At 44.5% G+C, this 16,817-nt stretch overlaps 1 protein-coding gene across 10 annotated transcripts in view; it reads left to right on the forward strand.

The window, feature by feature from the left end:
- LOC129832160 (histone-lysine N-methyltransferase MECOM-like) overlaps window positions 1-16,817 on the forward strand; it is a 177,146-nt gene that overhangs the window by 139,765 nt on the left and 20,564 nt on the right. For 2 of the 10 annotated variants that reach the window (XM_055895988.1, XM_055895989.1), the window contains exons 3-7: window positions 9,187-9,321; window positions 15,082-15,184; window positions 15,531-15,783; window positions 16,076-16,247; window positions 16,616-16,796. In XM_055895988.1, coding sequence (XP_055751963.1) covers window positions 9,187-9,321; window positions 15,082-15,184; window positions 15,531-15,783; window positions 16,076-16,247; window positions 16,616-16,796 — 844 coding nt within the window. Of the gene's footprint in view, window positions 1-6,653; window positions 7,351-9,186; window positions 9,322-15,081; window positions 15,185-15,530; window positions 15,784-16,075; window positions 16,248-16,615; window positions 16,797-16,817 lie in introns of those variants that run through there. The other 8 variants (XM_055895998.1, XM_055895997.1, XM_055895999.1 and 5 more) reach the window with 7 other exon arrangements.

Consider the following 16,817-nt stretch of genomic DNA (forward strand, 5'->3'; position numbering starts at 1 on the left):
ATTATGGAGGCAGAATGTGTTGGTTTCTTAGATCATTGGAAAGTCCTTGTGAATTAAATGTGTGGTTTTGGTATTTTCTGTCTTTAAGTGTGTGCAGACCTAACACGAAAAATGAAACGCTTAAAGAAATGGGGCAATTCATGGAAAGCCGTGTTTGGAAAACCACGCCCTCAAGCCATCAACCGGCGCCTTGACTCTGCGCCTTGGTGACGTGTGCGTGATGCCATGGTTATGTCTAAACACCTGCGTGTAAAACTAGTCAGGGTAAAACTGGTCATTAACAAGTTTACCTTTCTGAAATGACATAAATCTCACCTAGACACCGAGCAGGGGGAGTTTTTAGGGTGGGATGGATGGAGTGGAATGGGCTCTCTTGGAGAAACGGGTGTTTGAGTGTCTTGCTTCATCAGACATTATATGTGACGGCTATTTCACATATCCCGGAAACAGTCAATATTAGCCTTTCAATTGGTCACGGTGTATGAAAAGCACGCAGTCCCTGTCTCAAGTGATCTCCATTTCAAACGTGGCCGGACAGCGCCATAAATGTAATGAATGTGCGACACCCGCTCCTCTGGTCTGAAGTGCTGTGTTCTATTGCATCTTTCCTTACATAAAGGGGCTCTTTTAAAGATGATATCTACGAGCGTTTAAGAAGCAATTTGTTCACCCTGCAGCGACCAACAACATGCTCTAATTACCGGGCTTTATCCGGCCGGGTGGGGCGGGCTGGCGGGCTTGCTGGCCAGGCTTGTTTTACTTTCCAGCTCTCCGACGCTGAATTTATGTTTTCAAAACGTTACCTTTGACTCCAGTGCGACTTTATCGCACCCCGTGGTCCACATACACATACAGAGTTGCCTGTGTGTCGAGGCGCTGCGGAGGAAGTGTCTGTGTGATTACCGCAGCCTGTTGGACCTCTTTCAGACTCAGTAACACCCCCCCTCCCCTTCTCCTCCTCCTACTCAGCCCCCCCCATCCGCGACGGTGCATTCCTCCGGCTGCTCTTTGGAGCAGAGGCACACGCCGGGTAGCTCCAAAAATCAGCTGCATGTATGTTTTCAAGTCCTCGCCACACTCTCTGATTTTTACATTTACCTCCTCCCACAGTGTGAATAGTAGCCTACATTGTACCTCAGGCCAGTGGTCATGTTTGGTCAATGCCTTGTTTTAACGCCCCAGTCACGACTAGTCATTCCTGCTGTCAATTCAATTTACTTCATTTTAGCTACAGGAGACAATATATCTTATCCACATGCAGAATCTCTTATAGATTTGGATCTTTCTGGAATCGGAATAAAAGGGAATTGAACCGTCAATGTGCAGCAAAGATACATTTACGCACACTTTAAATATAGCCTATATCTGACAATATTATAATGATATCAAAACTAAGCTTAACTGTGAGGTTAGACATTCACCACAGCACCCTGTTGCTGCTAAAGCCTATAGCATAGGCCCATAGGTTAATTCATATATTTTAAAGCAACAGGGATCAAAAAGCTCTTCCTAATTCTCAGTTTATTGCATTGCCTGTTTATACTTGGTTTTTCCTAACATCTCCCAGTTATATTTTAGCTGTCAGCATATGTCTGCTTCTCTCCCACTGCTGCTCAGTCTCGGGCGGGAAAGCGCCTGCGTGTTGTCGGGATGGAACCTGGCCTGGGCCCCACTGCAGAGCTGTCACGGGAGTGGGCTGGGGGGCTGCTAAAACAGAACAGACAGTGCCAAAATGATGGGGTACTAATTCGGAAAACACGCAGGGCCCAGTCATCAAAGGCCGAAGAATTTGTAGGAAATCATCCCTCTCCCGGAATGCCTGGCTGACCCCGGCAAATGAAAATAATCCAAAGTAATTAGAAGTGAGCTGGTCTGGTCCTGAGAGCCCCGGGCGGCAGGGAAAACATAGCGGGCGCGCTGTGTCGCTCGGAGGAGCTGGGCTGAGCCAGGGGGCCGCTGACCTTGTCCACATAAAGCTGTGATTTATGAAGTGCAGGGCACAGCAGCGGGGCTTCTGTCTTCTCCCGGAGAACCAAATTACCGAGGTGGAGATTAACACGCGCTCGCAACGGGTCTACTTCCAGACCAAGGAAATGTTTTATTTACATTTTTCCCCTTTCATTTCCTCTGCTCTCTTTTAATGCGAATTGGTCCGTGAGGAGACTCCCTTAAAACAGGGACTTTTTGGAGGGGTGAAGGGTGGGGGTGTTCGGTGGGAGAGATAGTAGTCATATGCAAAAATGTCAGTTTCTGCTTTGACTTAAAATTTAAAAAGTATCAATGATATGGTTTATGCAGTGTCTATTTTACTCACCTGGATATGTTTACCGATAGTCTATTGTATTTGTTATGTAAAAAAAAAAAAAAAACATCTCGATTAGGTTACATTATAACACTAAAATATTCAGCATACTCATTACAAAATAAAGGTGTTGGATAATTCGCAGTGAAGTCACTATAACTGTTCAAATTCTGATAAGTCCTAAAATTACACACCATGACACGGGTGTTGTATCAAAAGTTATATCACTCCTAAATTCGTTTGAGTTTTTAAATATGTTTTTGCCACTTGATTGAATCGCCCCACACTTAACCAAAATAAATTGTCTAGGTGGGCCCGTCTGTAGAGACTCATGATGGAGACTTAATGCAGCTTTTCGCCGATGTCAATGGGAGGTCTCTCCATATGAATGGGGGAACTATTTCATGTGGATTTGGCTGCGATATTTTATTTTTCTTCTCTTTTTTCCCTCTTCGGGAGGATGTGCTGGAATTCACCTTATATACAGTGTTTCCATTAGAGCGACTCAGCAGCCTGACTCGTTGCGGCGGTCGGCATCAGGGAGTAGCTCCCTCACGGAGTCAGTTTGCACCTACCAGGCCCAGGAATCCCCACCGAGGGGCTCGTGGTGCCGTAATGCTCTGACTCATACACAAGCTGAGTGTAGATAAACAAGTCAAACAAATGAAGCCCTTTTATAAACCAGATACACACTAATGCATTTTGAAGTCTTGCCATAGATTTTCAAGGGGATTTAAGTCAAAACGGTAACTAGGCCACTAAGGGACATTCAATGTCACCTTGTTAGCAACTCTAGTGTATATGTGGCTTTGTGTTTTAGGTTATTGTCCTGCTGAAAGGTGAACATGCCTCCCAGTGTCTGAACCAGGTTTTCCTCTAGAATTTTGCCTGTTCTTAGCGGTATTCCGTTTCTTTTTATCCTAAACTGCCTAGTCTTTGCCGATGACAAGCATACCCATAACATGATGCAGCCACCACCATGCTTGAAAATATGAATAGTGGTACTCAGTGATGAGTTGTGTTGGATTTTCCCCAAACGTAGAACTTTGTATTCAGAACATGAAGTTATTTTCTTTGCCATATTTGTTGCAGTTTTACTTTAGTGCCTTAATGCCAACAGGATGCCTGTTTTGGAATATTTGTATTCTGTACAGGCTTCCTTCTTTTCACTCTGTCAGTTAGTTTAGTATTGTGGAATAACTGCAATGCTGTATATTCATCCTAATTTTTCTCCTATCACAGCCATTAAACTCTGTAACTGTTTTAAAGTCACCAATGGGGAAATCCCTGAGCGGTTTCCTTCCTCTCCGGCAACTGAATTAGGAAGGACGCCTGTATCTTTGTAGTGACTGAGTGTATTGATATATACAATATCCCATAATGTCAAAGTAGAATGATGTTTTTAGACATTTTTACAAATGTAATTAATAACTTATCCACATCCAAAGGGATATTCAATGTCTGCATTAAATAAAAATATATATCTACCAATAGGTGCCCTTCTTTGCAAGGCAATGGAAACCTCCCTGTTTTTTGTGGTTGAATCTGTGTTTGAAATTCACTGCTCGACTGAGAAACTCGCCAATTAGAAATAATTGTATGTGTGTGGTACAGAGATGAGTCATTCAAAAATATTCTTAAACACTATTATTGCACACAGAGTGAGTCCATGCAACTTATTATGTGACTTAGTTAGCAGATTTTCACTCCTGAACTTATTTAGCTTTGCCATAAAATAAGACATTTCAAGACATTTCAGCTTTTCATTTTAAATGAATTTGTAAAAATGTCTAAAAACATAATTCCACTTTAACATTATGATATATTGTATGTATGCCAGTGACACAAAATATGAATTTAATACATTTAAAATTCAGTCTGTAACACCAGAAAATGTGTAAAAAGTCAAGGGGGTGTGAATACTTTCTGAAGGCACTGTAAATAGCTCACTGATATCCTGTGAAACTCAAGCGTAAATAATTTGTTATACCAAAGTAGCCTCATGTTTCCTACACTGCAATATATATTGGGAAATGCTTTGAAAATGTAGTGATGGATTTGTCCAATACTTAAGCTGAGAACATTTTCCCAAGTAATTGAGTTGCTAAAACAAACAACTAATACAAACAAATCAGCATGAAAACCCTTGAGAAATTTCACAGCACTTTTAAGTCGATGTACAAAAAACATTATCCGGATGCCGCAGATGTGAATTGTCACCCAAATCAGAATGAAACGGTAAGTGGCGTAAAATAGGAGAAATAAAAAAAGCCTCGAGCAGGCTTTTTGGTTTGTAATCTGTTATTAAACAGCTATTACACACTTTATGTGCTATAATCATAATAACAAAGGCTTGGGTTCTTTTGATAAAGCCGAACTATTTAATATACTTACGTAATATAATGGACTAGACTATATAGTGAGTTTTTCAAATAAACATAAATTAGGCTATGGTTTAAAACACTATACATGGGGGCTTTAACAAATGAACAAATGTTTTAAAATTCACTTCCACAGCTCCTCTTATTGTGGATCCAAGAAATGTATTGTAGGTCGTTCAGGTGATTATATATTCAGGCCCATGCAACTGAATCTTTCATGTCTCATCTAGCAATTTAACGCCTTAATGTAGACGATGTTGTGTGCTGCAATTCTGCGGACGAGAAAGCAATGACCCCCATCGCAATAACTCAGCGTCTCCGCGCTTGACTGATGCGCTTTTCTCAGGAGATATAGGCACACAGGCTGGGAACTTCGTTCAGTATGGAAGGCTTACAACTCAAATTTAGGCGATCCATTAATCTAAACCCTGTTAAATTCTCCACTAAAGAAAACACATATCAAAATTGGTCTGCATGGCATTAAAGAACGTATTGAAAGGCAACTAATGCCTTGTAAAAGTTTGTTCAGTTGAGAACGCCATCTCCTGACTCGGGAGAGAAATACAGGCTGGGAAACCGTGAGCGGCCTCTGGTCCAATCAACATTTACCCCAATTTACCCTGGTCATTCGGACCTGCTAGTGATACCACAAAACCCTTGTTTATCCACAAACGTTTCCTCCCTTTCAGAAAGAGCTCTGGTCTCTATCAGAATCCTCGATCAGACCCGGAGAGGCCCGGGCAATCACTTTCCCAGATTACTTGTATTTAATACACAATGGATCATAAAACAAATCCCTCATCCTGACAGGAAGAAAATAGAACAGCTCATAGCTTGAGCTTTCCCAATTTATGGCTAAATTAAAAAGGCTTCCAACAATGGACAAGTCGAGGAAAGGCAGGAAATCAATGAGCCTCGGACCGGGGGCTCTTTTGGGTTCTCAAGCAGCGCGGACTATGGGAATCTCTGGCGAGGTCCACCTTATTTACACATGATTTTTCCTGTCCTTCCTGCACATTTGCTCTGCAATTTCATCAAACAATGGGCATTATCTGGGATAGAAGGTCAATGTCACAGATAGCGGCCACTGAGACATATTAATAATCTCTTCGCACCCCCCCCCCCCCCCCCCCCACCCCCCCCACTCCCCTCACCCTTTCCCAGAACATTATAAACTGTTCATGCTTGCCCTGAATAACCAAGTAGGTTATAGCCTACTTTTGTATTATTTTAAGTGGTCTATTTTTTTCCCGATTTGATTATCCAAAAGAGTTTAGAGTTGGACATAAAGGTTAAGAATTTTTTTTGAAAATGGACAATACAATAACATTAGTATTTAAAAAAAAAGTTGAAACATACAAACAAGCAACAACAACAATAAAAGCAGAAAAAGTCTTAATTGTATGCATGTTGGCCCTGCTGTATATGCAAGCTGTTACCATTCATTACAGATCAAGTTTAGCAGAATCATATTTAGAAAGCTATAAATTGTATTAGCATGTTTAGAAATGTGTGTAACAACACCATGCAGAATGATGGCATGTTGGTCACCTGCGTCCTATGTCTCTCAGAGCGGCTAGGGCGAGACAGGTCATTGGGGCGCATGCCTTGTCTGTCTCGTAAAGCAGGTGCTCCAAGCAAACAAGGAAAGCGTCACTTAGGCCTAACAATAAAAGTTGTTGTTTTCACTTGGACTATTAATGAGGCTTTATTTCATTAAAACAATACTTTTTACATTCCATTACGTATTTTATGAGTAACACAATTATTTTTTTAAATGTACAATATTCTTAGATGAGAGTCACTGTCATCATTCAGTAGTCTAAGCTAATAGCATTTTGTGCTTGAACTGGGCTAGGAGTGAGCCGCGACCCACCCCTCATTGCTCAGGGAAAAACGAGTGAAATGCGAATGATTGCATAATTATTCGGTGGTTTCATCAAAGGCAAATTGGGCTGGTGTGTGTATGTAGTCAATCCCCTAGAAGCTCATCCCGACCTCTCTCTGACCTCGCCTCTCCACCGGTTCCCTGTCACTTTAAAATTTACTGCGGGTAGCGTCGCTCAACTTCCGACTGCGGACAGGCAAGATAGCCCGTTTTGCATTGCTCTCTATGGATGGGCGAGCAAGATCCTCTTTAAGAGACAGTCCGTGAAACAGAAACACACACATCACACAGTACGGGACGCGCAAGTAGGTGGGCGATCCTTCCATCTCACTATCACGCGCCGGGGGGAGAGAGAAAGGAAAAGTTGAGTCGTCGCTCGCTCCGCTGCGCTGACACCTGGGAACAGTGGAGGTTCAGAAAGAGAGGAGCGGACGAGACGGGCTCACGCTGACGGGCTCAACTTGGACCAAGTTAATGTGCCTAGGGATTATGCCGGTGTCTACATGACAATAAGTGAGCGAGAGAGAGAGAGAGAGGAGCAAACGTCTTGTGGGTCGGAGAAAGAGAAACACACTGCCAAATCCCTTGGCGCTTTCAAGAACACAGGGCATTACACAAATGGAGCAAAACTAAACGACCGATACATTTTCACATTTTTGTGCTTATTTCCAAACAAGACATTTCAGTTTTCATCAACCTTTTATTTTTAAATTATTTCTGCGCACGTCGTATTTGCAGATATTGTATTGTTGCACCAATTGTGCAGAGGATTTACCACGGTAAGCAGCGATCTATTTTATAACCTTTTTTATTACCAAACGAACATTCTAATGTGTTCTTTCTCAGTGATACAAGTACGGTTATAATTAATCGTATGAGCTCTCAATATAAATTAATTGTCAAAACTATTGACAAGTATTTGTACAGAGTGAGTCAATACGTTTTCATCAGATATTATTAAATATTTTAGGCAACATAAACATCGATTGGTGTTCTTAACTGATATTCAGTTATGGATCAGAACAGGATGTCTTGCTTCTTCTTCACGTAACTGTTATCACTTGTCATTTCCTGCCATTGATTTGTTTCCGAATAAAGTTTATTTTCTATGTCAGTAATAGGCTATATCCTATATGCTTTCTTTTTTAAATCGTGTTTATAGGCAAACATGTTATAGGCATATTATTGGTTCGTTTTTATTGATTAAAACATTATTTGTGTTTAAATTATAGGCAATAAGTAAGATGCATAATTTAATTCATAATGCAAAGTGAATTTAGCAAATAGATAAAGATTATGTGCATGTTTGACACGTGTGCTTATCACATTTTCAAGGCAGGCCAGAAAAAAACGAGCTTTAGGCTATTTTGTTATTTTGTTATTTTGTCTGTATGTTATAAATTATGTAGACTGCAATGAACTCCTGTCCTGGCTGACATTCACAGTAGCCTTTGCACACAATTTATATCTCTCCTTAATTCGTTGTAAAAAAATATTTCGGAATAATTATCAGGCCTATCATTTATCTACTCCTAGCATCTATCTAAGTAGAATTACGTTTTATTGTACGTATAGGCCTGCTTTGGTCATATGGTAATATAGTTAATTTACTGAATATGATAGGGTAGTTAATTATGCCTACATAGCTTATAATAAAGTAGAAATTAGGGAGTTCTTTATAAAACGGGTTGTTTCTTTTGAGTGAATGGCGTGCATTAAAGGTTATTTGTATGTCGCAGCCCGCTTGGGTGAACGTGTTATGGCCCTTTTCACTCCTAAATATTAGGCGCTATTGTTCAATATATCCTCATCATCAACCCTCTGAGAGACTTTTCAATCAACTTCAGCTTTATAATAATATTACGTTTTATTTAAAAAGAAAACCAGTTGATATCAGGAATTGTGGAATAGAGTAAATGTTTCAACAAATGTTAATACGAATATATATGTGTAATAATAATTTAATTACACCGTTTTTTTGTTTCACAAAACACCAACACTGATTTTGGGGTTGCTTTTGTGCTTTAATTTATTCAGCACAACTCAGTATTTCATTTTTAGGTAAACTTGATAATAAGCATTGTTATGAAACATGTTGCACACAGTGAAATGGCTCCAATATGTTCGTTTTTATTACCATATTCATGGGATAATTGTAAATATTCAGCAATAAAGAAATACATTCGTTTTGATTTTTTAAAAACATTGTTTTACACGTCAAGTAATTGAAAGATGCCTTTTAGTTGTGCACATTTAGCACAGTGATATTCTCTATTGCGTTTCACTGCTGTCCTAGAGAGTGTGACTGTTTGTGTGTATGAGTTTGAGTGGGCTTTTCATTTGTGTGTGTGTGTGTGTGAGAGAGAGCAGGACACAGTTCAAGGTGTGTGTGTGTGTGTGTGTGTGTGTGTGTGTGTGTGTGTGTGTGTGTGTGTGTGTGTGTGTGTGTGTGTGTGTTCCTGCCGTGCGTGTGTAATACTGCAGCCTCACAACAGTGTGGCCTTGTTTCTCGGTGGGAGGTATGTGGTTCGTCCATGTGGACACAGTAACCTGTGCAGAATCAGATAGAGATCAAAGTGTTAACACTCCCCCCTCCCCTCTCTACCTCTCTCCAGATCTTGGACGGGTCGGGCCATGTAAAGTTCTGTGTGGATGCCAGCGAGCCTGATATCGGGAGCTGGCTGAAGCACATCCAGTTCTCCCCCACGGCCCACCAGCACAACCTGACGCCGTGCCAGATAGATGATCAGGTATGTGAAGAGGAGACCGCCCTCCTGCCTGCCACAGGGCCTTAGTGAACCCCCATGTCCTGCCTGCCACAGGGCCTTAGTGAACCCCCATGTCCTGCCTGCCACAGGGCCTTAGTGAACCCCCATGTCCTGCCTGCCACAGGGCCTTAGTGAACCCCCATGTCCTGCCTGCCACAGGGCCTTAGTGAACCCCCATGTCCTGCCTGCCACAGGGCCTTAGTGAACCCCCATGTCCTGCCTGCCACAGGGCCTTAGTGAACCCCCATGTCCTGCCTGCCTGTTGTTATGTTATAAGGTGTTATTGTGATCTAGTTCAGATAGCCCCTGTGCGGCCCACCCTGCGTTCAGTATCAGCCCCCCTCTCCTCTCCTCACACACACACGCACACGCACACGCACACACACACACACACACGCACACGCACACGCACACGCACACGCACACACACACCCTGCCTCCGAGGGCCCATCTGTGTGTTGTGTTTCTGTGTAATTGTGTCTTGGCTTCGGTGTGTCGAGGACCACAGGGCCAGATCACACACACCACACACGGCTGCTGTGCTGATAGTCACAGACACTTCACACACGCTTGCACTGTAAACTTCCAGATATGTGTGGAATGCCCCATGGCTCTTTCTCTCCTCACCTGGGAGAGACAGGACAGGAAGGCCTATCTGACACATAGGGGCATTTTCACTTCACTCATTCACTGGTTAAATCCTATTTTATGGACTCAGACTACACACACACACACCTATAGTAAGGGAGACTTTATTTGACATGGACAGTGCATTCCATGTCTTGATGGAAGATAAATTGATAGAAAAGTTTGCATCACTTTTCATTACTTCTTCATAAATAGTTTCTAAATACTTGTATATGTTGCAGATAACAGATAAGGAATCGGTTTCAAATGTAATATTGATGACTGTATGTAATTTGTAACTAGAAACATTGTGATCATGATTATACTCATCATTAACATGATCATAACGTCACTATACAAACGGTTATTTAACACTCCAAATTATTGTATTTTGAGAGGAAGACTACTTCAGATTTGTATTTGACACGGTAGTATAATGAATCCCAATGGGTGTGTCCCAGTTGTCACCCTATTTGCTATAGTGCACTATGTATGCCCCCTATAAGAGCTCTGGTCCAAAGTAGTGCACTATGTAGGGAATAGGGTGCCATTTGAGACGCAACCAATGGGATGCAGTGTTTGATGTAGCCTTCTGATTGGCCCTCTCTGAGGTGTGACTGACTGTTTTCACTGTGGTTCTGCTCGGGTAGCTGTCTAAGTCTTGCTTGGATCATGGACAAGGCTGTGATGAGATTATTGTTAGGTACCACACACTGTCACAACACTGTCTTCACGTCTTCCGGACAACCCTCATGTTTTTCATAGCACAGTAACGGCCCACAAAGCCTGTCTAGGCGTAAGTTACGTGTGTAAAGTGGAGTGGTCTGGTTGGATGTCAGGAAAGTCTGTCAGTTATGCCTGTTTCTATCAGAGTATGAATGTGTTTGTTTGTCTTTTATATGCCTCTTTATCCACACGCTGTGCAGGATCGGGCCCTTTAGCAGGACTATGTGAATGTTCATTGCGGTTCTGATGGCTCCCCGTGCTCCTCATCCTAAAGCTGGAAGTGAGGAATGTAGTCCCTTACCTCCTTCCAACAGGTTTTACAGCTGCTGGGAAGTGCTGACTGTGAAGTCAGCCTGAAACCACATATTACACCCTCTTACACAATCAGTCCCACATTGTGGACTAACCTGGCTTCAATCCTCTTATTTCTGACCTAGTCCTGTTTATAATAAAACTTTATGTCCAATCTCAAGAGGGTGAGGAAAGTAAAGGAGAGAAAGAGGGGAGTGGAGGAAGGGAGGAGAGAGAAGAAAGAGAGCTAGAAGAACTGTCAGGGGTTCCTACTCGTGTGTGTGTGTGTGTGTGTGTGTGTGTGTGTGTGTGTGTGTGTGTGTGTGTGTGTGTGTGCGTGCGTGCGTGCGTGCGTGCGTGCGTGCGTGCGTGCGTGTGTTCGGCGTAGAGCATAGCAAGGCTTGTGTAGTGCTGCAGCAGTATGGCGTGTGATCATGTCTTAGCTGTAGGGTTTAAGAGCTGGTCAAAGTTAGTTAAGTATGAACATGTGTAACATGTTATTTTAAACAGTGTTATTACCGATAACAATAACTATTCTTTAACGCTCTGCAATGCAGTCGGTGACTATTGGGTCTCATTCAATCAATGATCTGAGATCAGATCTGTTGGGAGTAAAAACTGTTGTTTTTTTCAGCACCGTAGCGGTGACTAAAACTGCTCTCTGGTCAGATTCACCTGTGATCATCACTGAGCATTGTACAGAGGACATATCTGAAGTATATTTAGTATGGAAATGTCTCACACGTACAGTAGCCTACATGGGACAGGCTGTAGGGTAAATGGATTAGCGGTGTAATTCTCATGATCTGACGAGCGACTAAAGACTCTTTCATAAGACTGTGGATGGATATGAGGGCTAATCTCATTAGCCATATTGATTCTCCCACGCAGCACAAAGAGACATGAAGTGGATGAATTGACTGTTTTAATGTGTGAAAGGTTCTGTGATCATAGAAATAGACTGGAGAGCTGAGTGTCTCAGTGTGGAAGTGCTGATCTGGGATCTGTTTTGTCTTTTGGATCATAATGATTATGATTATATGGACAGGGAGGAACTGATCCTAGATCAGGGCCCGTATTCATTAAGTGTCTCAGATTAAGAGTGCTGACCTAGGGTCAGTTTTATCTTTTGGATCATAATGAATACAATTATATAGACAGGGAGGACTTGATCCTAGATCGGCACTCTATCTGGTGGCTGGCATACCTGATAGATGACCTATCTGAGAGGAAGGACGTTGGAGGAACAGAGGGCGTGCCAGTGTCCCGAGGAAAATCGGACTCTTTGTTTGCTCTAGTGACTAATGATGTCAAGGTAACCAACTTCTCCAAGATAACAGCCTCTGATACGTCTGTAGTTATGACCTCTACAAGAAACAGAGAGAGAGAGAGAGAGAGAGAGAGAGAGAGAGAGAGAGAGAGAGAGAGAGAGAGAGAGAAGAGAGAGAGAGAGAGAGAGAGAGAGAGAGAGAAAGAGAGAGAGAGAGAGAGAGAGAGAGAGAGAGAGAGAGAGAGAGAGAGAGAGAGAGAGAGAGAGAGAGAGAGAGAGAGAGAGAGAGAGAGAGAGAGAGAGAGTGGATTGTGTGTGTGTGCATGTGCATGTTTGTGCATGTGTGTCTGCTCATGTGTTTGTCCATGTGTGTGTGTGTGCGTGTGCGTGTGAGTATGTGTGTTTGTCTAGGTACCTATCCTCAGTGCCTCCTTGTGTTTTATGTTAGCTCAATCCCCCGTTGATAATGCAAGGTAATAAAGTCTAATAATGATTGTGTATCCTGTGACTCCTGGCTGGCTCTGGAGGTCAAGGCTTGGGGCTCTGGAGGTCAAGGCTTGGGGCTCTAGAGGTCAAGGCTTGGGGCTCTAGAGGTCAAGGCTTGGGGCTCTGGATGTCAAGGCTTGGGGCTCTAGAGGTCAAGGCTTGGGGCTCTGGAGGTCAAGGCTTGGGGCTGTAGAGGTCAAGGCTTGGGGATCTAGAGGTCAAGGCTTGGGGCTGTAGAGGTCAAGGCTTGGGGCTGTAGAGGTCAAGGCTTGGGGCTCTGGAGGTCAAGGCTTGGGGCTCTGGAGGTCAAGGCTTGGGGCTCTGGAGGTCAAGGCTTGGGGCTCTAGAGGTCAAGGCTTGGGGCTTTAGAGGTCAAGGCTTGGGGCTTTAGAGGTCAAGGCTTGGGGCTGTAGAGGTCAAGGCTTAGTCCTACAGAGGTCAAGGCTTGGGGCTCTGGAGGTCAAGGCTTGGGGCTCTCTCTCCTCAGTGTTTCCCGTCTAGTCCAAAGGTGTGGCTGGCTGGCCCTCACAGTATAAACTCAGACACTGTTCTTATCTTGCTCTCTGTTATTTCTAGCTACTGTCCGTTTACAGCCCCCGACTAGGCTTCTCTCACTCTGTGTCAGCCTGCCCTTATAGGGGCAACTCATAAGGCTTTTTGAGAGGAGTTGGAGATCTGTACAGTGCAGAAACGTACAACCAGTTTGTGTGTGTGTGTGTGTGTGTGTGTGTGTGTGTGTGTGTGTGTGTGTGTGTGTGTGTGTGTGTGTGTGTGTGTGTGTGTGTGTGTGTGTGTGTGTGTGTGTGTGTGTGTGTGTGTGTGTGTGTGTGTGTGTGCGTGCTTGCGTGTATGTGTGTTTCGGGGTGTGTACGGTATGTTTGTTTGTGTTTGTTTGAGTGTTTGTCCATGGCGGCCCACAGGGAAGGGGTGTTGCTGAGGGGAATTCCCCCATGTTGGTACTCACTGCAGTGCCTGTGTGCCAGATTGTACACCATCTGCACAAGAGCAGAGATACTAGCTGCAGTAACTCCCTCCCCGCGGCCACATTCTGCCCCCTCTGTGCCACGGTCCACTAGCGGCTGTACCCTAAACCCAGATCAATTTCTGCTGTCTTGCCAACTCTTTGTCACTCATTGTCACGCAAGACATCACAAACATATCTGGGATCAGGCTAGCTGTACCCCTGATAGCTTTTCAAAGACTCTATCAGTTTCTGAGGGAGGAATCCCTGCAGCCCTAGACGGCTGTCTGAACTGCTATTTTATTGTTCCCAACCATCGATATTATTGTGGCCTGTTGGTCTGAGGGCTAAAGTCCTGGACCGAGAGCTGTTGACCCCCCCCCCCCCCCCCCCCCCCCCCCCCCCCCCTTCCCGTCCAAATGTCACCACGGTGCTGTAAGGGAAGTTAGTAAGTTAAACCTTCAAGGCGTGCCAAAAATAACGCCATCTGTGATTGTTTGGGAGAGCATGTATTGTGTTCGTATGGGAAGTCCCAGAGATCTCAGGGTCTCTCAGATGACCCATTCACTATAGCCCCCCCCCCCCCCCCCCCCCACACACACACCTTGTTGTGTGTGTAGTGTGTAGTAGTGTCTGTGAATGTGTGTTTGTGTGTGGCGTAGTGTATATGCTGTGCATGTAAGTGTTTGCCTTTCAATGTGTACTGTATACATGTAGCTCCACAGGTAGTCAGTACTGTACATCTCTACATGTTTCTGTCACCGTGCACTAGGACCATGAGCATAAAACAGTTATTTTTGATAAAGCATAGCATGATACTGGTATAGAGTGGGCAGGTGGAGTTTTGGCTACTCTATAAATACACACACAGGCACAGACACGCACAGACACGCACACGCACACACACACACACACACACACACACACACACACACACACACACACACACACACACACACACACACACACACACACACACACACACACACACACACACACACACACACACACACACACACACACACAGCATCACAAATATGTCACCATGCACTGCAGCAGTACCACATCTCCCAACACCTTTTACTGCCTCTTCCTCTGAGGTCCCGCCGTGTTGAGAGCATTCTACTACTGACAAATTATATGGCCCTCTCTGCTTCACGCTCAGCCCCCAATATCCTCCCTGTTTTCTAAACTGTGTGTGTGTGTGTGTTGAGTCAACATTTGTTTGCTTTCTGCATCAGAGTGTTTTTGTTTCAGTGAAGTGGAGGTGGGTGTGTTATATGGTGTTGGTTGACAAGGTTTTGAGTGTGTGCGTATGTACTCATGTATGTATACACTGTAATTTCGTATGTTTAAATCTGTGTGTGTGTGGGTTTTGCAGATCTTCTACAGAGTGACTCGAGAGATTCAACCAGGAGAGGAGCTGCTTCTGTACATGAAGGCAGAGGATTATTCATGTGACAGCATGGCTCCTGATATGCACGGTCAGTTCACACACACACACACACACACACACACACACACACACACACACACACACACACACACACACACACACACACACACACACACACACACACACACACACACACACACACTCGCACACACACACACACACACACACGCGCGCGCACACACACACACACACACACACGCGCGCGCACACACACACACACACACACACGCGCGCGCACACGCACACACACACGCACACGCACACACATACACATACACACACAAATATACACACATACACACACACACATAAACAACACACATACACACACACACACACCTAAGATATTCTTCCCCTTACTTCCCCCTGTCCAGAGGAGAGACAGTATCGCTGTGAGGATTGTGACCAGCTCTTTGAGTCTGTCTCTGAGCTGCTGGACCACCAGAAGGTTCCATGTGGGACACCCACCTCAGCCTTCCTGGGGAACCCTGGAGGGGACAGTAGTGACCTGGAGGGCCCCGAAGGCCTGGAGCCCCACGACCTGCACCTGTCCCACAGCCTCAGCCACGACCACGACGGCCCCCAGGAGTGTAAGGAGTGTGACCAGGTGTTCCCCGACCTCCAGAGGTGAGAAGGCGTCCTCTTTCCCCCTTGTTGATAGGACCGGGAAAACTCAGTGCCCCTCAGCTCAGAACCCCTCTATGTCACTCAACCTGCACCCCCCTCACATGCCTGATGACGGCTGCATATCAACCTGAATCTATAGTTGTCTTTTGAACTGTTATTGATCCTGGGGAAGGTCCTTGTTTGCACACTTTGTTCATGTTACTTTATTGGGTTGTTTTTAGTTGAGAGGCTAGTGAGGCAGAGGGTTGGAATAATGTTCCTCTGTCTGTCTGTCTGTGCATCTCTCCTACAGTCTGGAAGCTCACTCTCTGTCTCACTCGGAGGAGAGGGAATACAAGTGTGACCAGTGCCCCAAGGCCTTCAACTGGAAATCCAACCTGATTCGTCATCAGATGTCACATGACAGTGGCAAGCACTATGAATGTGAAAACTGCACAAAGGTACAGTCATGTACCTGCTCAAAGGTACAGTTGTGTTTGGGTGGGTAGGTGGGTGTATGTTACTAGAGCAGGGCTCTCCAACGCTGTTCATGGAAAGCTACCATCCAGTACGTTTTCACTCTAACCCTCATCTAGCGTACCTGATTCTAATAATTAGCTGGTTGATAAACTGAATAAGTTGTACCTAATCTTAGATGAGGTACAACTGGTGTTGGAGCAAAAACCTACAGGAACAGGGTTGGAGAGCCCTGTATTTGAGTATATTTTGTGTTTAGTTGAATGTGTGAACAAGTGTGTGTGCATGTACATGCATGCCTCTTCTACATGTACTGTATCCATAGTCGCAGATGGGTGACCCCCCCCCGTGTGTCCCCCTCGTCGTCCCCCCCCAGCAGGTGTTCACAGACCCCAGTAACCTGCAGAGGCACATCCGCTCGCAGCACGTGGGGGCGCGGGCTCACGCCTGTCCCGATTGCGGGAAGACCTTTGCCACGTCCTCTGGCCTGAAACAGCACAAGCACATCCACAGCAGCGTCAAGCCCTTCATATGTAAGTCACTCAGACCCTTCATATGTAAGTCTGCACGCTTTTTCC

The sequence above is a fragment of the Salvelinus fontinalis genome, chromosome 33 (assembly GCF_029448725.1).
Source record: "Salvelinus fontinalis isolate EN_2023a chromosome 33, ASM2944872v1, whole genome shotgun sequence".
NCBI lineage: Eukaryota > Metazoa > Chordata > Actinopteri > Salmoniformes > Salmonidae > Salvelinus > Salvelinus fontinalis.